The sequence below is a fragment of the Ambystoma mexicanum genome, chromosome 13 (genome assembly GCF_040938575.1).
Source record: "Ambystoma mexicanum isolate Mex_15411 chromosome 13, UKY_AmexF1_1, whole genome shotgun sequence".
Lineage (NCBI taxonomy): Eukaryota > Metazoa > Chordata > Amphibia > Caudata > Ambystomatidae > Ambystoma > Ambystoma mexicanum.
Genome location: NC_090938.1, coordinates 360,205,854 through 360,227,645, shown reverse-complemented (window position 1 = coordinate 360,227,645; position 21,792 = coordinate 360,205,854). Strand labels below are relative to the sequence as shown.

The window sequence follows — 21,792 nt, the reverse complement described above, 5'->3', positions numbered from 1 at the left end:
GGGTAGCCACAGCGCCTTTCAAATATAATCTCTTCCCACTAACAATTTGCCAGTTTGCTAATTTGCCAATTAGCTGCTGCTCGTGTCGAAGGCAGGGGGAGAACAGAGTCTCATACTTCCGACTCACAGCAGAACAGCTAACAGCACTCAATGATGCACTTGCTTGATGCACCTCCTAAATACACATCAGGATGTGGGGGGTGGCGTGGCATGTCATACTAAAAGGAGAGAGTGGAATAATTCTGATTAATGGGGATACTGGGTTAGTAGCAGTAGTATATATATTATAATACAGCTGACCAAAGCATTCCGCACAATTTCTGTAAACAAGTGTCCAGGAGTGCTGGTCCGGTAATCCTGCAGGATGTCCACAGAGTAGCGATGATAGCGAACATCACTCAATGATGCACTCGCTTGATGTGCACGCCCGCCTCCTAAATAGACGTCTTGGTCGGGGGGAGGGTGGCTTGTCTCACACACACAATTTCTGTAAAGAAAGTGCCAAAGAATGCTGGTCTTTTAATTCTGCAGGGTGTCCACAGCGTAGCAAAGACAGTGGAATACTGGTCTGCCAATCATGCAGGGTGTCCACAGAGTAGCAAAGACAGCGAACAGCACTCAATGATGCACTCGCTTGATGCGCGCGCCTTCCTCCTAAATTCATGTCCGGGTCAGGAGGGGTGTGGCTTGTCACACGCACAATTTCTGTAAACAAAAGTGTCCATGAGTGCCTGTCCGGTAATCCTGCAGGGTGTCCACAGAGTAGCGAAGACAGCAAACAGCACTCAATGATGCACTTGCTCGATGTGCGGATGCGCGCGCCCGCCTCCTAAATACACATCCAGATCGGGTGCGACGTGGCTTGTCACACGCCCCATTACCTGGAAACAAGTGTCCACGCATGCTGGTCTGATAATCCTACAGGGTGTCCAGAGTAGTGAAGACAGCGAACCAATATTATTTCAGGGCCATAGTCCAACACAGGTTACTCAAAATGGAGCCATACCTTTTGTCAGTGCAGAGAGCATTTTATTTGAATAAAGCATGGCACAGAGTAAACCAGGAACTTATACACTTATACCATCCGTAAACGGTTAACCCCCTCATTTGTTTTTAAGGAAATCATAATGAAATTGAGAGCATCAAGAGTTCCTAGTCTGCATAAAACAGCAAATATCACGCTAAAACACGGCCCTAATTTCTGAATGGGCATATTGAAGATACTATTTTCTAATATCACGACTTTGTTGGTCATTCCTTCTACTTGGTCGGTTGTCATATTGCAACCATATATAGGAGGACGGAATGCATCCAATGAGCTACCGTCCTATTGCATTTCCTGATGCATCAAGTAAGATCTTTGTATCAATACTATTAAGAGTGATCCAATTGTGGGCACTCTGTTTTGGGTTGCTCCCCAAATTCCATGTCGGTTTTAGGAAAAAGATGGGTGCAACTTTAAATAGTGTCATTCTTTCAATTGCTAATGGTATTTCAAAAGGCCTTTGAAAATAGTCTGCATGTATTAGTGTATCCTCTGTGTTGGATAGAGTTGACTGAGTTACAAAGTGGAATACATTGTTTAAGTGGCAAATTTTGGAGGGCCAATTAAAGTTATTGATGTTGTTGCATTCAAATAGCTCTGTAAGGATTAGGCTTGATGAAAAATTAGCTTTTGACCTATTAAAACTGCCATGCACCTTTGTCTAGGCTGTGTCTCTGCACCAACACATTTCAATGTATATTATCTCGGATGCTTCGAGCTATGGAACACAATTCATTCTTTTAGAGTTTACTGAGGACACCTCCAATTGTGTTGGCTGGCCTAAGCTGATGGCCTCATTTTTTTTATGCCACTCCAATAGGTCTTTATCATAAGCTATTTTCATTTTTCACAGTTTGCAAGCTAAATCATTTAGTAATAAAACTCTATAAAATCAAACATTTTACTGTTTTCCAGTCAGACATTGGAAATCCGAAACCTGGAGTGGTTAAAGATCTGACATACCTGGGATTTCGTTTGTGGATCGCCAATACTGAGAGTGCATTTTGCGTAAGGACCTTAGCCAAAATAAAACCTTTAATTGCTTAAATTAAGTGACTCAAGTTAAAGTATTGTAGAAATACATTCATTAGATTCTATAAACCAAAAAATATTCCTTTTGTAGGTTATGGCTTAGAATTTAGAATTTGAAATAACTGCAAATACTTCATCAAAATTTAGATGGACATACTTGTTTCCCCGCATTCTCTACCGATTTCTATACTGTGTGTGTTATGAGGAGTCACAACTAACCAGTCGAGATGCTCTAATAAATTTCCACAGGCCTTTATTTTGATATTACAAATTAGCTCAGCTAAAGGATTCCTGCGAAGTCTCAGAGCCTACTGAGTTCTTTGGGTAAATTTGGCGCTAGGGCCATCCTTATTGCTCTTCTGTCCCTTGGGCTCCCCACACCCTAACCCAGGCATCCTTATCACTGTTATTGTAGCACAATGTAAACCCTACTTCTGTTTTCTGACTTTGGCTGCAGGTGGGTTCCCTAAATCGATGGCTGGCTAATTCCCTAGGGGCCTTCTAGCGCTCAATATTCTTGGGAGTTAGGGAATGGCTTCACCGGCTCGCTACTTAGGTCTGATCTCATCCGATCCTCTCCTACTCTAGATCCCAAGATGTTCTCCTCTCACACTTTCCCTCACATCTCACACTCTGGCTTCCTACCTCCACCCTTAGATTTTACATCTCCTCCTGCTTCTCAATTCCTCTACTCATTACTTTTACTAAAATGTACTACCTTCACTACTACCTCCCCTTATTCCACTACTCCCTCTTGTTACTACTGCCTCTCTAGTCCTCCTCCCATACAACTGCTGCTACCGATTTGCTTTCTGTTTTCTGTCTGTTCTTCCTCTTCACAGCCACTACTTCTTACTACCACGATTACATATCCTTCCGTCTATCACTTTGCTACTTCCAATACAACTACTACGATCTCTCCTACTTCTGCTCTACTTCACTCACGCCTACTCTCATGAACAATAAGGTAAAGTCTTACATTTTCAGTCTTTATAACCTATTGACTTTGGATTCCTCTACGCCAAGTATAGGATTAACTTTATTATTCCCAGGGTCTTTAGGCCCCCTGGTTTTCAAACTTCTATGTAAATGCGGGTCCCAGACTCGAAAATATAGGTTGGTGTCCTCTCCTGCCAAAGTGGGTGATTCTTTCACAGGCCCCAGACCCTCTTGTAGTTAGGCCTTGGTTTTTTATATGGGTGCAGGTCCCAGACTCGCACAGCAGCATTGCTCCTTCTTGGTTCACTCTCCTGCCAAGTGAGAAACAGGTTTTCCACCGGGTCCCAGACACTCTTGTAGTTAGGTCTTGGTTTCTGATATGGGTGTGGGAACCAGACTCGTAGATCAGCGTTACTCCCCCTTGGTTTACTCTCCTGCCAAGAGAGCAACTGCTTTTGGTTGTCTTTTGGGTCCCAGACCCTCTCTTTAGGATGTGAGTCCCACACTCCCAACGTGGTGTTACTCCACCTTGGTTTACTCTCCAGCCAAGTGAGCGACTGGGTTTGAGTTTTTCAGTGCCCTCTCTTAAGCATCCCCAGACCTCTAAAAACTTCTGGTAAACTTGCATACCTGTTCGCTCCTTCTTGAACAGTACCAGCGTTTCCTCAGTCGCTATGTTGTTTGCTGAGGCTCTTACTGCTTTTTGGAGAGAGGCGGGTCCTGCAGCGTTTCGGGCGGAATCTCTCCTCTAGTGTCTGCGCTTCTTGTGCTGCAAATGGTTCACCGGAGCTAGGTAGCCTTCAGGTAAGTAACAGCACCAATGCACTCGGTCCTACCAGCTTGGACCTTCATCGACCTTTCCTCTACCTCGCTCTGTGGCTTCCCGTTCGGCTTCCCTCTGCTCTCTTGATGTAGGAAACCTGCTGTATCTTCTCGGAGATCTGTTCTCTCGTGCCTCATTCTCAGGAGGCTCCTCTCGTTGAGGCTTCTCCATCAGCTGTTTGACAGCTGGGTTTCTTTTAAACTCCTGTTCCGTCCGGCTGGCTCCGTACTGGAAATTCACATCTCGGAAATCACTAGACCGCTCACTTTGTTTCTTTGAAGTGATATTCCTCCTCGCAGTACTAGCTTTTCCCTCTGAAGTGGGATGCTTAACGTCTTTGGATATTTCAGGTTTGTCAAGGGTAGGAAGATGGTAAACCTTACAACATAGTATATTAGTTCTCTCTACAAGGGAGTGGGACTTGGTAATGGTGAAGGGGCTGGGTTTATCAAGGCGGATGAATACTGCATTCCTTGAGAGTAATCGTGCCTAATTTCATAGGAGGCTTCCTCCTCCACCGCCCCCCCCCCCAACTGCTCCTCCCTTGATGCACTACCCAAAGGGGATTATTGTACTGTGGACGCAGCACCCTGGCTTCATGGGAAAGGTCTGCCCTAGGGAAGAAGGGACGACATCTTCAGATTCGTCACATTTCTTAATATTTAAATTGTCATCTTTTTGTATAAAAATTGAAGGAATGTTAATGTATTAAATACTAGGCTGCCCATAGTATGACAAAGCATTAATGAATGCGCCGATTTGCTTTAATAGCAAAATCGGAATGAGAACTGAATACCACATGGAACAACTGATCTACATTTCCTGCAGGAACGCAACTTGTGGTTTGCATTCAGTTGGCACCTCCCCAGTCAACACCATCACATTTTTGGGTGGTGGATAAAAATAGTAGTTATGACTATGGGTTTTCTGGTGATTTTACAAATCCTTCTTGTGTATTGTGAAATACTGTATGTGCAATTTATAGTATAATACAAGAATAAGTGTTGCTTGTGAATCTGAATAATAAGATATGTTCCAGACCAGTTATTATCCAACAATGTCATGTGTTGACTGCTCCTTGGATGGATTTCCAATACCTAGTTGTTGACCCTGGTGCGCTACATTTATTTGTTATTATTTTTCTTTAACACTAGGTCCACTTATTGCTACCACAGTGTTTTCATTAATCACTCATGAGAGCAAAGATCTATGCCCTGTGGTCCATCAAGACTGTGAGAGAAAAAACCTGGATGACCATTCCCGAGGTAAGTGATGGAGAGTTGCGGGCATATTTGTAGGGTGCAGATTACCATAGACAATGCTCTTTTTGTTCTGCACATTAAACTGAAGTGAACCTTGCATGTATAGTGCCTCAATGTAATGAAGTACTTTGATAAGCGAGGGGTCAGAAATGTGAGGCAGAGAACTTTGTAAAGAGTTTTCAACTTTAGCTATTTTATTAAATAAACAGGTTGGATGAATGCCTCATTATCCCTACCTTGATGAGGATTTCTGTGCCTTACGTAAACTAAAGGAAATACTCTAACAAAAGGATATCCAACCCTCACACTGGTACAACAAATAAAGCAGAAAGGAAATATATGGCAATTCAATTCTCCAGCATGGGGTCTGGCATGGATTCACATGCTCATGAATATTCCCCGTCGTGAGGCTGGGAATCCTCAGTAAAAGAAAAACAGTTTCACTTTCACTTACAAACTGCATTTCTCCTTTAAACCAATCACTGACCTATGGGTCATACTGTCCTCATCCAATGAAAGCCCTCTCCCTAAATCATTCCTCTGGCAGCCATTTTCATATTTTACTGCATCTTCTGTGTTGAGAGTCCTTGAATTTGCTCTGCAAGCTACTTCTATGTTTTTTCGTGTTTTCGATGGAAAAAGGTTCTATTTTTGTTCTGAAAGAGCCAGTGTGCTCGCCTCTTCATCTGCCGACAGCGGGGATCCGTTGAAGGTGAATTTCAGCGCCCCTCAAGGGCAAAGATCGTCGAACATTCCAGAAAGCCATCGGGCCTACTTCGCACCCTCCGACCATGACGGAGGAGAAGGAGGGAATGGTCCTTCGTCAAGCCCTGCACCAAGTGCGGGCTACGGAATGTGTGTGTGGAAGACAAGAACCAGCAATGCCTCTACTGCCTGCACCCAGACCATAAGGAGGTGGAGTGTAAGATATGCCTTGGGTTCTCCAAGAAGACGACGAGGCACAGGCACAGTAGACTGGCGGTGTGGCTTAACGCTAGGGCCTCTGCATCCATGCTCAGAGCAGGGTCATGCCTCACCCTGGACTGGCTGGTCCAAGGAGCGGTCTTCTAAGTCCTTTGAGGGCGCACGCCAGAAGGTGCAAACCGGCTCAGGTCCCGGTTCTAATCCTGCAGGGGGGAGGAAGTTTGGTGGGGTCGAGAAGGACCCGAAACAGTCCTCCCAGGCCGTGGCCCAAGCCATGGAGGTCTCTTCCACGGACGACGAGGACCAGGATTCCTTGCACACGCTCCACAAGTATGTGGAAGAGGAGGATGGCGGCAACGGTGTGGCTCCTAGTTTGCCAATGCTGCCAGCTCAGGCAAGGGTTGTCTCTCTGGACATTCTGTCGATCCTTCACACCTTGGTATCCGAGATCCAGAGGAGGATTCCCCCGGGCCCAGTTCCGGTGGTGCCCCTGACCTCCGTTCAGCCTCTAGAGCATCATCAGATGCCCCCATTTCAGCCTCCACGTCGGGCCCCTTCTCCCCCGCAGATCCAGACACGGGTATGGGGACGGATACGGCCATTACTACGGACGGCGACAAGGATATCGTTGCAGCGGACTGCGAGTCTCCGCATTTGGTTGCGGCACCTGGGGTGTCCACACCGGACGAGGTGGGATTGCTCCATTCCATTTTCTCCAGAGCCTCCGCGCTATTCCAGCTTGTGCCCGAAGAAACCAGGAAGGAGGATTTCTTGTACCTGAGGCATGAGACCAAGAGGAAGACAATCATGGTGGTGCCCCTGCTGGACGACTTGTGGGAAGAGGGTTCCAGCTGAGTGGGATAGGCTGGAGAAGAAGTACCTGTTGCCCGACTCTGCCTGAGGTGGCAACCATCGCCGGATTAGGTGGCATCGGCAGCAACGCGAAAACGGTCAGCTAACCCGTCCCCGCCTTCTTCGGTCCCTCCAGACAGCGAGGGGAAGAAGATTGACGCCATGGGAAGGAAGGTGATTTACACCGCGGCTTCCACTATCCAGGCGGCCAACGCACTGGCGATCCTAGCCAGGTACAACAGGGAGCTGTGGTACAAGCTGGGGCTTATTCTGGAGTTCCTCCCCGACGATAAGAGGATGCAGACAATCGCTCTTTTTCCAGGAAGGGGAAGTAACATCTGATCGCGTCATTACAGTGGCGTTGGATGTCGCTGACATGGGGTTCTGGCAGATGGGGACAGTGTCTGTCTTCGACACCATGGCTGGATGAAGGCCACGAATTTCCGGCAGGAGGTCCAGGCAAAGGTGTTGGACATGCGCTTTGACAGAGTGAACTTGTTTGGGAATGTCGTCAAGTCCCTCCAGGCCATCAAGGTGGATACGGAGAAAGCCCGATCCCTGGGCACTATCCAGCAGCATCGCTCTTCTTTTTGCTACCCCAGGGGAAAGTCGAGCAGGTCTGGCAAAGATTTCTCCTCTTCGTACCATCAGCCCTCCTGATCCATGACTCAGCCTACAGAGGCCTTTCCCAGGCCTACGGGAGCGAAGGAGAGCATTGTTGTCACCCGCAGGGCAGGGCGCTGGCTCCGAAACAGGCCTGAACTGACCGGGATGTCGGGCCCCCGTGCATGAATACCAGTGGGAGGCCAGCTTACTAAGTTCATCAGAGAGTGGAAGAAGCGCACCACCGACAGATGGGTGCTGGACGCTCTCGACCACAGCACACCCTGGAGTTTCAACGCAGGTGTCCGTGGTTCCCTCCAATTAGCTGCCAGGTCCAGCACATGCTTCAGCTTCTGGAAGAGGTAAAGGGGCGATAGAGCTAGTTCCCCAATGGCTCCAAGGCTCTGGAGTCTATTCCAGATAGTCTCTGGTCAGAAAGAAGACAGGGGGCTGGAGGCCCATCCTAGACCTGCAACGTCTCAACAAGTACCTCAAGTCCCAAAAGTTCAGGATGGTCCTGTTGCAACACGTGCTCGTCCAACTGGAGGAAGGAGACTTCTTGACATTACTGGACCCGGAGGATGCCTATTTCCATGTCCCCATTCACAAGAAACATCCGAAGTGTCTGCGTTTCGTATTGCACGGTCAGCACTGCCAGTTCAAGGCTCTGCCTTTTGGATTGAAGTCGGAACCCACAGTGTTCACAAAATGCCTGGCGACGGTGGCCGCCCATCTATGTCTACGGGGCATACACGTATACTCATACCTCGACGACTTGCTCATCCTGGCCCGCTCATGGGTGTTGGTCGCCGGACAAACGGAGGCCACCGTCCAGCTACTGATGGATCTGGGATCCTCCATTAACTATCCAAAGTCTTGCTTAACACCATTGCAGAAAGCACTGTTCCTAGGAGCCAGACTCCATGTAGTCTCCTGCCTGGTGTCACCCTCGGAGGAGAGTGTAGCGGTCATTCATGGGAAGGTGCAGCGGCTGTTGTCGATGAAGACAGCCACGGTGCTGGCCATCAAGTTGATGCTCTGCATGATGTCCTGCATCTACCTCATTTGGCTCTGCAGGTTGCAAAAGCGACCTCTTCAGGAGTTCTTGGACGCTCGCTGGATACAGGTGTCCGGAAGCTTTGCAGACAAGATCCTGCTCGACGAGGAGTTGCGTTGGGCGATGGGATGGTGGGGTGTCTGCTCCAACATTGCCTGGGGCAAAGGGTTTCAAAAGCCTCCATACCAGGAGACGGTCACCACGGACGCTTCCCTGGAAGGCTGGGGAGCCCACACCAGATGTGGCTGCCGGAGGAGAAGGATCTCCTTTTCAACATCCTAGAGCTACAGGCAGTTTTCTGGGCCCTCAAGTCGTTCCTTTCGTCTCTAAAGGTCAAGGTGGTGAGCCTCTTCACCTACAACACCACCACCATGTTGTACATCAGGAAACAGGGGGGCACTCGATCCCCAGCGCTGTCCAAGGAAGCGAAGGACTTGTGGCACTCCGCCGTTGGACAAGAGATGTTCCTCATCCCTCTTCACCTAGCGGGAGTCAAGCACACCATGGCAGACTCCCTCAGCAGGGAATTGCGCTCCTACCACGAGTGGGAACTTTAGCAGGACCAGATAGACCGTATCTTCGTCAAGTGGGGCAGGCCCCAGATTGATCTGTTTGCGACAGCCACAAACTACAAATTCCAAACGTTTGACAGCAGATGCCAACCGAGGATCCTGGGGGGGTGCCTTCTCCTTCCCGTGGGAAGGGATGTTTCTGTGTGCATTCCTCCATTGTATCGCCTGTTATGAGTCATCAACACACTCTGAGACAGTGCCAATGCAGGATGATACTCATCGCCCCGGCGTGGCTGAGGCATATTTGGTATCCGGACCTTCTCAGCCTGTCAGCGTCGTATCCGGTCAAGATGCCAGTGGTTCCGGATCTCCTCACCAGAGAAGGAGGCACAATCCTTCATCACGACCCGGGACCGCTGAACCTGAGGGCTTAGCTCCTGCAGCCCTAGAGTTTGGAGGATATGAGCTGCATGTGGACTGCAGGAAGGTGCTCACCAGGGCCAGGGCGTTGTCGACTTTGAAGTGCTACGGTCACAAGTGGATGTGTTTCGCTATTTGGTGCCGGTCTCAGAAGATTACCCCTCTAAGGGTCACGGCTCCGCAGATTCTTCCGTACTTGCTATCCTTGGCCAAGGCTGGACTAGCACACGCCTCTATCAAGGTACATCTGGCGGCTATCTCCCGCTACACCAGGTCTCCAGGAAGGTCTTCACTTTGGTGTCATCGACTCGTCAAGGAGTTCCTCAAAGGACGTTTTTGATCTTTCCCGCCAATGAAGGCTCCTGACATCACCACACCCATCACACCCAGTTCTCCCCCTTTCCACTTCTCTCCCCTGTCTCCTCAGCAGACACGCCTCAAAGCATCCAATTGCAAAGGCGGCACCTGCCCGGCCCACCTCATCAAGCTCTGTGTAGAACCCTTTGCCCCCACCATTGCCAAATTTATCAATGACTCCTTCAGCTCTTGCACTGTGCCCAATTCCATAAAAGAAGCCTGGGTCACCCCATTGCTGAAAAAACCCTCTCTTGGCCCCACCATGCCGACCAACTATCGCCCCATCATGACAGCACCATTCCTCTTCAAAATTCTTGACCACACTGCCTACCTACAACTCCAAACCCACCTAGAAAAAAAACAACCTAATCGACACGCACCAGTCTGGATTCACACTCAGGAATAGCACAGAATCCGTCCTCCTTGATCTAAAGATCCAACTCGACCACATCTTTGATGACAGCAACCTTGCTATCCTCCTGCTATTAGATCCCTCGGCGGCCGTCAACCTCGTCGACCATGACATCCTCTGCCACCGTCTCATATCCACCTTCAACCTCTTCCCAGAAGCACCTAAATGGGTAAAGTCCTTCCTGAGCGAGTAATCCTCCAGGGTCTTCGCTGGAGCCGAAGCCACCAATCCCCTTCCAGTCTCCTCTGGAGTCCCACAAGTGTCCTGCCTCTCTCCCTCACTGTAGAACATGTACACCAAGCCCCCCTCGATCACCTGGATAACTTATATTTTTGCTCTGTAACTTAATGCAGGGATACCTCTGGGTAGTGGGCGAGAACAACAAATAAAATAAATAAAGGGTCGGGATCAGGAAGCATCTGCCTTCCCCTGGCCACATGAGGAAGGTGCAAGGTCAAGGTTTTGGGGGGAATCCTTCCTGATTCATCACAGATATTAAGTAGCCACTCCTGGCTAAAATCAGGCCCTATGCTTTTTTAAAGAAGATGGGGCTTAGTGCCCTAGATGTCATAAGTCAGAAAAGTTAGCCTTTTCAAGGGAGATGGGAGTCATTTAAGAAGGCAGAACATGTTTTTATAAAGCCAACCTGTAGGTATAAGTGTCTCAAAAAGTGAAGTATGAAGCAGTCAAAGTACTTTAAGGGTCATCTCCTAATCCCACCACTGTAGGGCAGCGGAGGGGGGGGGGGGTGGCTTGCTTGGCCAGAGTTCCACCGATCGAAACCAGGCAAAGGACAGGTCAGGTAAGGAAAGAGGGGCATAGTAAAAGGTATGTAAACGCACCCCCCTCCCCCAAACTCCAATTCCATCAGAAACCATTTCAGAGGCTTCTGAATCCGCTAGTCCCACTTTCTCAGTCAGACTGTCAGTCAGAATTATTTAATCCGATTTATTAAAAAAAAGGATCATAAAACACATTGAAGTTTTAAACGTACGTTGTTTAATGTGACAGTTTTGAGCGAGTCATTTATTTATTTTCTCTCAATATACCTCTTGGAAGTTCCACCGATTTTGACCTTCCTTAGTGATAACATTTTAGGAGGATTCAATTTCGGTTCAAGCGTACTGTGATGAATCCGATGGTATCATCAATCCTTTTCCGGTGGTGGCTTCCCTCAATGTGGCCAGGAGACGGCAGGTGTTACTTGATCCTGACCCTTGGGGCGGCTGTATGAGGGTGGACAACATGGGGTGAGGTAACCCACAGGAGAGTGTCATGATATCATCGGAGGAGACATGGTATCCTCCTTTTCCTTTGAAGGATACCCATTGCATTCCCCATGCCTTAATGGTATGTTATAGCTCTCGCTATTTCTTCTCCAAAACTACTGACAATACTTCTGTAGCCTCTGCTAACAAGTTGCTGCAAACTGACTTTCCTTTTTCCAATGAAAGAAATACTGACACTAGGAAGCTGAGCAGAGTAATGAAGATCAGTAATGACTGAGAAAGCAAGCAACATTCTAGTTGTTACAATCGCATATCAGCTGACACAGGAGAGCTGGCTGGAGAGGTTGAGTCCTCTCAGTACTGACTGAGGGACCGCTGGTCGAGTGCAAGGTCTGTGGAGCCAACTGGCTTACAGGAGAAACCAAAGAAGGCAGTTTGTGGAGGTTGATATGCCACAAGATCGCCAGAGGAGGAAGGACAACCTCTTGATGCACAGCGGTACCGAAAAGGCACTTGCGCACCGCTACAGCACACGGGAGCATGGAAAAGGAAAGCGAGAGGCGCTAGAGAGACAAGAGGCAGAGGCGGTGAACCCGAAGGTGGAAAGTGGGATGCCACCGACCCGCCGCAGGTTCACCCCAGGGAAAGCAGATTCCGCTACAGCAGGCCTGTGAGCCCACGTCAGGGAGAAGGGAACACTGGGGCATTTCGGCAATGGAACAGAAAGCAAATAACAATGAATGAAGCCAATGAGACTGAACAAAAGTTGACATATTTCTTAAAGGAACAGACCAGAACGAACATACGAGATTTTCAAATTTGTGAGTGTGCGCGAGCCGCATATAAGAAAGCCCTGGCAGGAGTATACCAGGCTTTTTAGGTCATAAGAGTTTCTGTATGAGGAAAGTAAGTATTTACATATGAGAGAATCCTGGCAGGAGAGTACACTGGTAAGTACAGATTGGAGAATCTATAGAATATGCTGCATGAGAAAATCCTGATAAGGATACATCAGGAAATTAGTCAAAAAGGGTAATTGAGATATATTAAGTAGTAAGAAGAAACCTTGTAGGAGAGTGCACAGATAGTCTATCGAGAGGCAGACTGTCAGCCAAGCTACTTTGTATATTGAGTTGAGTTTGATCCAAGGGAACTTAAGGAACCAGTATAAAGCTGAGTGAAGAGTAAACCAGGGGAAGGGTACTACCCTCTGGATTTGTGAACTTTATTCACATGAAACCTTTTGTGTTGGAGATTATCATTCATTCTCTTGGAACATTTGTACACTTTCCAAAGTCAAAGGGTCAGATAGTACTTTGGACACAGGACAATTACCTTTGGACATCTTGACAGCAGACCGACCCATTAGTTTTGTTTTAGGTATTGTAAATGCCTCTTTCTGTTTTAATAAACGTGTGTGGCCAAAACCATGATCCACCTGTGTGAGTTTCATTCCTGACTCCTCACAGTACTAACATATTAATGATGTGGATCTATTCTCCTCAAAGTCACGGATATGCAACTTCCTACGTTTTAATGCCTGTTGGATAAAAGAATTAAGTGCCCCCGTTATTAATTTGTCTTGCAGGAATAAACAATGCAATATAATTATACAATATATAATATAATTGGTTATTTATAATGCACTTAATACCCAGAGGTTTCTAAGCTCGGACCTTCGGATCAAAACTGTGTTACACTTCGTCGTCTTGCTTCTAAGGGAAGCTTGTTGCCCCTGAGCTATGCTCCCGAGACATAGTGACAGGCTAAATCCCTCTCGGTTTTAAAAGTAAAATCAAAGTTATTTTGCTAATTTTAGTGTAAGAAATACAAAAGGAAAAAGTGACCCAACGTTTCAATATCCGTTCGGCAAAAGTGGCAGATTTGAAACTCAATTCCCTGCCCCTGCCATTTGCCAGTTATAGAATTCAGAGGGAGAAGATTGAACCATAACCTGGCCAACTATGAACGTTGGGATGTGCCTATGTACCACTCATGGTATGGCTTAATTTGTCTGGCTGATGTAATTACCAGCTATGCTCTATTTGAGGATTTGCCCATGTCTGCCATTTCCAGTTGTCCCTGGTAAAAGTTCAGCAGCAGGACCCTACCCTTATCTTTGCTGAGGATGTGGATGTTCAAACCAATGGCTACCATTTATGACTGTATGAGTAGCTTTTACATGCATAAGCTCTCTGATTATAAGTACACCAACATGGGAACCAATATCATCCAACATAGTTTTAGACAAACTATTTTCCTCGTTTACCCATGTTGACACATATATCAGTGCCAGAGCTATGTGATAGTAATCTTACTGAATGATAATCCAAAATCCAACAAATGTGGGGTTAATCTATGGGGCACTCTGTGGGAAGGTCAGAATTGATCTAGCAAATTAATTTTTCTTTATCTGCGCTTTGCGGGGGGACTTCTGTCCCCAAATCTCTGCTGCATTAAGGCCAATCGCAGGGGCCTTCACATTATAAACATTCAGCATTACTGCCAGTGGATGTATTCTTAGGGACCTCACAAAGCTAGAAAGTCTGCTATGACTTGGGACATTTTGATAATTTGATTTTCAATTTGATGGTTCCCAAAGCCATTTTCAACATAACGGATTACGAGGATTACCATGAAAAATTCTGTGTCTTACCCTTTATTAATACTGCTGATTTACGCAGATGATATTGTCTTGCTGGGCAAATCAGCAATAGGATTGCAGCACTTGGTAACAAGGCTGGGCGAATACACAAGGGAAAATGGACTGTCCATTAACCCTTTGAAATCCAAGATCGTAGTCTTGAAGCATGCACAGAAAAAGATCCAGTACTCGAATTGGGTCCTGGATGCTCACGTAATTCCATGGGTAGAAGATCTGACCTATCTGAGCTATAGAATATATGCTTCACCAGCAATTTATAAGGTAGAGTCCGATGTGGAGAAGATCTTGCAGCTCATCCCTCAGATGAAAAAGATACACAACAAATACTGCCGGTTTTCGATCCTCCCTTTGTTCAAATTCTACAGCGCAAAGATGATACCCATAATTCTTTATGGTCTAGATGCTAAGCCTCTGCTTTGGAATTCAAACTGGGATAAGCTAGTGTTACTCATATGGAAGAAAGTTCTTGGTCTGCCAATGAGTACACCATCATGGAACCTGAGGTTTGAGCTGGGTTTGAATTCACTAGACTCCCTTGCAAATTGGAAGTTGACATCACTCTACCGGCAGATTATTATTATTATTATTATTATTATTATTACAGCAAAACATAACACACTGTATGGTGAGGTTAAAGTTCATCTTGAATCTCCGAGATCTAAGCACTTAAGTCAACTGGAAACAAAAGTCAAGGAACTTCTGTTAAAGGTAGACTCAAACCTTGAGACCTTGGTTAATAATCCTCAGAAAGTAAAAACTGATGGGGAGTTGGGTGATTAGATCAAGACAATTGCAAAAGTAAGAAATGCAATCCTGCTTAACTCCTTTCAATCTGTGGATACAAAATTGGGGTCTCTTTCAAAATACCTGATAACATTTCTAGATAGAGAGGTTAGAAACAACTTTCTTAGAACAAGATTGAAACTTACTACCTGTTGGGGAGGTTCTGGCCAAGCAAAAGCAAGAGGAAGAAACGCATAAACTGTGTAAAATATGTGAGATCCCCCCAAACCAAACGTTACAACACTTGTTAATGTAATGCGAAGGAAACTGGAGTTTGAGATTGACCCTATTTAGAAAATATGTAAGGAACGAAGAAGGGTTGGAACAGAATTTTCTCCGGCCACAAAACAACCTTGACATTTACTGTAGTTCAATTACTAAAAGAATGCCTAGTCATCCACTAAAGTTTGTCTTGCAACCTGGTTACCTTTTTTCTAAAATATGTTCATTGAGCAAGGTGCAGAAAGCCAAAATGACCTGCATGTAGTAATATTACAAGTCAAGATTGTGATCAATTGAAATGTTTGTTTCTGGTGCTAAAATGTTTTCATGTCAAGTTATTAATTTTACAATTGTTTTGTAACGGTTTTTGTAAAACCAAACACAAATAAAAAAATATAAACAAAAATAAATACTGCTGATTTAGTTGTAGTTATCTTCAATTTCATAAGGGTCATAAAAATCTGATTAATTCTTTAACCATTTTTTGAAGAGCTCGTGTTGTACGGGCTAGGAGAACAGCATTGTCGGCCTAAGCCAGCATGGTTAGCCTTCTTTCACCTTATCTTGGTACATTGGGTGTAGCCTGTTCTAAAATCGATTGGATAGCGGTTGTGTACAAGTTAAATAAAATAGGGGCAAGAACACACCACTGTTGAAAGGCCCCTATGGTCCCAAAACGGGGTTGCAATTCCCCCCGCCATCATAACGAGCTACACACTCTGTATTGGTGTGAAATAAAACTATTAATTTCATTAACCTTTCTGGGATTCCCATATCTAACATGAGTGACCATAACTTTTCCCTTTCCCCCAGGTCAAAGGTTGTGAACAGCTCTGTAAAAGCCAGATAAACAGTAAAATCCTTCAATGTTGTATATTTCAATGTCAATAGCAAAAAATGTAGAGCCTGATTTAGGGTTCCCAGTCCTTCTTTGAACCCGAGCTGCGTATAATATTTGCACTCACCCACTCCACTAAATACCCTCAAGGTACACCCCCTCGAAATTTCGAAGAAACGATCAGGAGTGAGATTGGGTGATAGAATTTTGGAAGTGACTTATATCCCTTCTTGTAAATAGGGACATTGATCGCTTGGCACCATGATTCAGTGATTACATAGCTCTTTGCAATAGCGCTATGTTGGAATTAAACAGATCAGCAGGTATAAAGTCTGGACATGGGGACTATTGGACTTCAGCGCTTTAAATGCCTTCAAAACATCCATCTAGGATATTCCTAAACGCATAATCCTTTGGACTGTTTAATTCAGTAAAACGAGTCTCTGCATTTTTCCCATTGTCTGTGGGAAATATATCCCCAAAGTACGAAAGCCATGCCAAGACTTGTACATTATGTCTCTAACGAATGATTGGTAGAGGGACTGGTAGCTTTTGACACCTTTCTCCAAAAAGCCCTTGTTTTCCTTATTTTCCACAACTTCCAGGAGTTCCTCTCATGCAGCGAGCTCAGGTTCTTGTTTCTGCACAAGACTGACCCTTTTGTACTCCTTGCTACAATTCCTGGGCTGGGCTCTTAGAGCATCCTAAAGAGTCTCCTTCGCTGGTTTGCATTTGGCATCAAACCAACCCTTGCCCCGAAGTGGCTGATTTTGGGTCATCTTTTTTGTTACCCTTATGGCAATAGCCCTAGCCAGTTCTTCATATGCAGTGATCGAGTCTATTGGGGTATTTCTTTTAGGCATTCAAGGATGAGTGGTTTTGCTTCCCTCAATCCATTCTCATAGTAGGGTTTGATATCCATCCGTCTGCCATTTGACGATAGGGAGCCTTCAGAGTACCTGCACAATGGTTCCTCTTTAATTTCTGGACAACAATTTAGCATTAGGGGATTGTGGTCACTTTCGTCCCACTCCATAACTTCCATATCCATTATTCTATGACATTGTTGCAGGTTAATTAGTGAGTAATCGAAAAGTGAGGTGCCCTCTTGACCTATAAAGGTTTGTCTTGCAGGTACATCTATTGGCACCCGCCCATTTACCACCCGCAGCCCATGTTACATTAAAATGGAATTAAATGGGCAGCCCCTATGACCGCTATTTGGCCTAGAGGTCACATACTTTGGTACGCCCCATGCTTTGTCTTCTTCTGAGTCAATCTCCTCCTCTGCTAGCCCATTGCCGATCCTTACATTAAATGGCCAACTCCGTGTTTATTAGGCGAGAAGTGATCTGCTTAGCATTTATAGATCTGTCGACCGCTTTTGACAAAGTCAACAAGTCCAAGTTGTGGGCCAAACCAATATAAGTCAATTGCCCGAGTGATCTAGTAGCTGTACTGGGGATCATTCATAATTGTACGCAGGCTTGCGTCGAAATTGGAGGGGCCGAACACTGCTCTTCATATTTCCTGATTGCTACTGGGGTAAGACAGGGGTGCGTATTATCACCCATGCTATTTTCCGTATTTTGACGAATCTCTAGATGTCGCCACTTTTCCCCGAGGGGGGAGACCTTTCCCATGAGGCCAAGGAGGTGACGGCTCAACCCGATAGTCCCCCTAGGGGTGGTATAATGCGTGAGGATCTTGTGAGGTGGGATTCCCCCTCTAGGGATAAGGACAACCATGTAGGTTACAGCCCTCATGGGAAAATCACACCCCCACAGACACTAGCCTCTCCCTCCTCTGTTAACCTCTTTGTAAACAGTAGACCCATGTACTGTTGAAAGGCAGAGTACTTTAAGGTTCTGGAAAGTTGTGGGACGAAGGACAGGAACCTAAGTAATCCAAGTACTGGGACGAGTTGGCCAGTGGAACAATATAGATTGAACATGTGAAAGAGACGAAGGAGTTATACTATGGGCCCAGACACTGCTGGCAACATTGTATAAAAAGTGACAATGGACTAAACATTGTGTCTCAGGCAGCTGCGGAGGACGGCAAGTGTGCTGCGCGCCGTATGCGGTAGATTCAATTCTGCGTGGCTGATCCGGAAGGAGAGGACTCCAAGGACTCTGGCAGTCCGCCATATCTTATGATCAGGAGGTCTGCAGGAGCATACTGATGCACAGCAGTGTTGAAAGATGGAAGGAAAGCAGAATGCAGCTGGGAACTCTGTCACAGAGCCCCAGAGCAAGCAAGATGCCAGAGAAGCTGAACGGAACGCCCGACATCCCAGGAAGCCCCGGTAATGTGCTGAATCTCTCACCATTGTAAAGGGTGGCATGAGAGAACCGGAGGAGGTACGGGGCGGCTTACCAAGAGGGTGCATGCAGTTGTCCCTACGCCCCTTTGCAACCATAACGCTTGGGCGGCACGGCAGGGGCAGAAAGCCGACTAACCTTCTCCAACTCATTGCAGTGGTGGAACAAAGGACGTTGATCACCAGGGAAGGCTTGAGGGCCCCAAGTACCAGAGAGAAAACTTGAGGGAAAGTCCCTCGCAACAGTGAATAAACCCACTAAATGAGAAGTCCTCTTGCTCGTGGCAGTACTTGATAGGGAAGTAAACCAAATGGCTAGGTCAAAGAAGAAGAGAAGCTATGGTCGCTGACCCTCCTAACACTCAGTGGGTGTTGTAGGTGTGCAGCCTAAGAAAAAGGAAGACAAGGGGTAGGTAGTAATTTTCCCTGGTTGTAAGGAACTGATAATAGGATACTAGGAGAAGGGAGTCCTTCTCCCGATGACACTGGGATATTGGTCAGGAGAAGGGAAACATGCTCCTGACCCACCAAGAAAGTATTGTATGGAACTTTGCTAACAAGGGAAGGGAGCCATTCCCCTTGACAACGTGTGAGACACAAGACAATTCTAAGATTTGGGAACTGTTTCAACTAACCAGGAACCATAACCCAGGAGAAAGGAGCCATTTGCATGGGGTCAAAACAGAATTGCCCTATTCTTTAGTGGCTAGTGTAAGGGACAGAAGTAAAGTGTTCTTGACACAGGACGGTGGACACATTTGAGTTGACAAGGCATCCTGACAGACACCTTGGGCCTCATTACAACTATGCTGGTCTGGAAACAACAGTGCTGGCAAGCTTACAGGCACCATTATTTCTGGACCGGCATATTACAGGTCTGCCTTCCAGAGTCACTGTGCCCAGAAGGTCTGACCCTGCCGGGCACAGCGGCCACGGTAGGCAGACCGTTACGGAAGCGCCGGCACCGTTAATAACGGTGTTGGTGCTTCCGTGTTCCCCATTACCATAGAGGCCCATGGGACTCTATGGAAATGATGGGGAATTACAATTTACCGGCGCATGACTGCCCGGACTGCCGGGTTTGTAATCCCCCGGTGTTACCAGGAACTCAGGTGCCGGTAAATCATTACGGGTTTGGTGGCAACCTGTCGGTATCACCAACAGGGTTACCGCCGGACCCGTAATAAGGCCCCTTCTGTCTAGTTGAGGCAGGGAAAACCTCCGCCCGACCCCTTCCTTAGGAATAGGGATAGACACTGTGTAACCACTCGATTTATTAAGTACTATGCGTGCCATTCACTGAAGTCCTGTTAAAACAAGCATTTTCAAAGCCAATAGCTTCGGCTTGTGTATAAGTATTAGGCATCAGTGATGTCATAAATGACATTTGTGATTTCCTCTTTGATGTCCTGGGTGTTAGTCTTGGCAGTGCACCGTGGTGGCGCGAGTTATGGTTGCTTAGCTTACCATAACTGGTGAATTTCAGGAGTTTTTCGGTTTTACTTGGAACCATAACGTCCCTTTAACAAAGTTTTTTCACCGAATTTCATAGATTTTTAGTAGCGCAACTTAACCATAACGTCCCTCTAACAATGTTTTTTAATTGAATTTCATAGGTTTTTATTAGTGCAACTTAACCATAATGTCCCTTTAACAAAGTTTTTTTCAGTGAATTTCATGGGTTTTTACAAGTGCATGCTATTTTCCTACAACTTAGTAAAATCATACTTACTTAATATAGCAATATTTGTGTCCCATTTACAAAGTGTCACCTTAAAACTCTGCCATTTCCCACCTTCCGGAATCATTTTTAACACTTCTATTCACTTTTTGCAACTATTTCAACTAGTTTTGCAACCGTAAACATCTACGAACATCTTATTTCATAGCGGACCTTCCGGACAGTGCCACATGACCATATGCTGGCGCGCGGCATGATGACGTGTTCAACAACCCGTCCACACTTCACGATAAGATCTCTGCTTCGCAGACAGTTCAGAACTGCATTTTCTACTGATCTAGGAACTTTCAACTTCAAAATTTCCCTTGCACAGCTCCAACACCTATTCCTACTCATTATCCATTAACAATGTAGTACACAGTACATACTTTTAGCAAAACTGCTATTTATCTTAAAATGGCATCACCTAATGCCATCCATCCTCCCCAAGAGCCACCACCACTGCTGTAATCAAGGAGCATGAGAAACATTACCCCTACCTTAGAAATAACACACGCGCAACATTTTCCCTTGTCCACCTACCCCTCCATATTAGTGTTTGGTTCCTCTTCCCTCATTTCCCTCCCCACCTTTCGTTCGCAGCTCTCCTGCCAAATAAAATACATCCCAAAAGAACAGAAGACATATTCCTTTAGGACCACCTTTCACAGTTAAAAAATAGAACTAAAAAAAACATGTATAGACTCCATCTACTTTATATTTCTCAGTAAAGTATATAGACTCAATAAGATTTTCCAACATTTCCATTTGCATTGTTATGCTAATGGGAATATTGTGGAGTTCATCCTCCTTTCCAGGGACTGGATTGGTGGATACCGGCCCAGCAGCTCAAGTTATCAGCTCAAGCAAAGTGAGGGTGAATAACGAGGTCTTTGGAACATTATCCCCCCATTCCAGACCCTGAAATGGGGGATGAAGGCCATTAGCTCCCCAGGTTCCCAAAGCGGGAACCTGGGGTGCTAAAAAAGAGGATTTTAGTCCCGGTGTAGGAAGGAAAATCCTTTCCAAGATGGCCACCATGGAAAAGGAAGGCGAGGGTTCCATACATGGCCCCTCCTCGCTTTCCATTGCAGCCTGCAGAAGGCAAAAAGAGAACCCTATGACCATATTACCACAAGCACATTTTTCTTCCCTTTCAGATCTATCCTAATTTCGAATAACTTTACCACAAAGCCAGTCGCAGGTGGACATGGCCACTTGAATCCTATGTTTTGTCCCTTGTGGTTATGGCCAGTAGCTAGATTGTCTGGATCATGACCTTATTCCATGACCCGGACAATCTGCCACTGCCCATGGCCACAGGCTACCCCATCAGTCACTAAAGGTATACCGTGATTTTTTGTAGCTACATTGTGACACTCGTCAAATAATAAAACACTGGCACATTTGCAAAACCATGCTTGTAGGTCCTTGCCAATGCTCCTTATGCAAGTTTGCTGGAAATCGACCCATGTTTTATTTTTTCAAAAGTGTCAAATGTATGCACATACAGTCGTCATATAACCTAGCCCCCACTTGACAAAATCCATTCAGACTTTACAAAAACATATATATCTAGATCTATTATCAGTTTGCCAAATGAAGTGTAGATTTGTCAATTGGCACCTCATTTATAAGCCTTCACATTATTTTGAGACCCCCCTCTAATTTGGAATACTCTCTCAGAATCAGGTCAGGAATATACATGCAAAATTTCACGCAGTTCCATTAAGTGGCGCCAAAGTTATAAGCCATCCAAGAACTTCATTTCACC

General features: G+C 45.9%; 1 protein-coding gene across 10 annotated transcripts in view; it reads left to right on the top strand.

Moving 5' to 3' along the window:
* Window positions 1-21,792, top strand: part of LOC138521215 (zinc finger protein 566-like) — a 332,766-nt gene that overhangs the window by 142,471 nt on the left and 168,503 nt on the right. For all 10 annotated transcript variants that reach the window (XM_069633874.1, XM_069633870.1, XM_069633873.1 and 7 more), the window contains one exon: window positions 4,994-5,104. In XM_069633874.1, coding sequence (XP_069489975.1) covers window positions 4,994-5,104 — 111 coding nt within the window. The remainder of the gene's footprint in view (window positions 1-4,993; window positions 5,105-21,792) is intronic.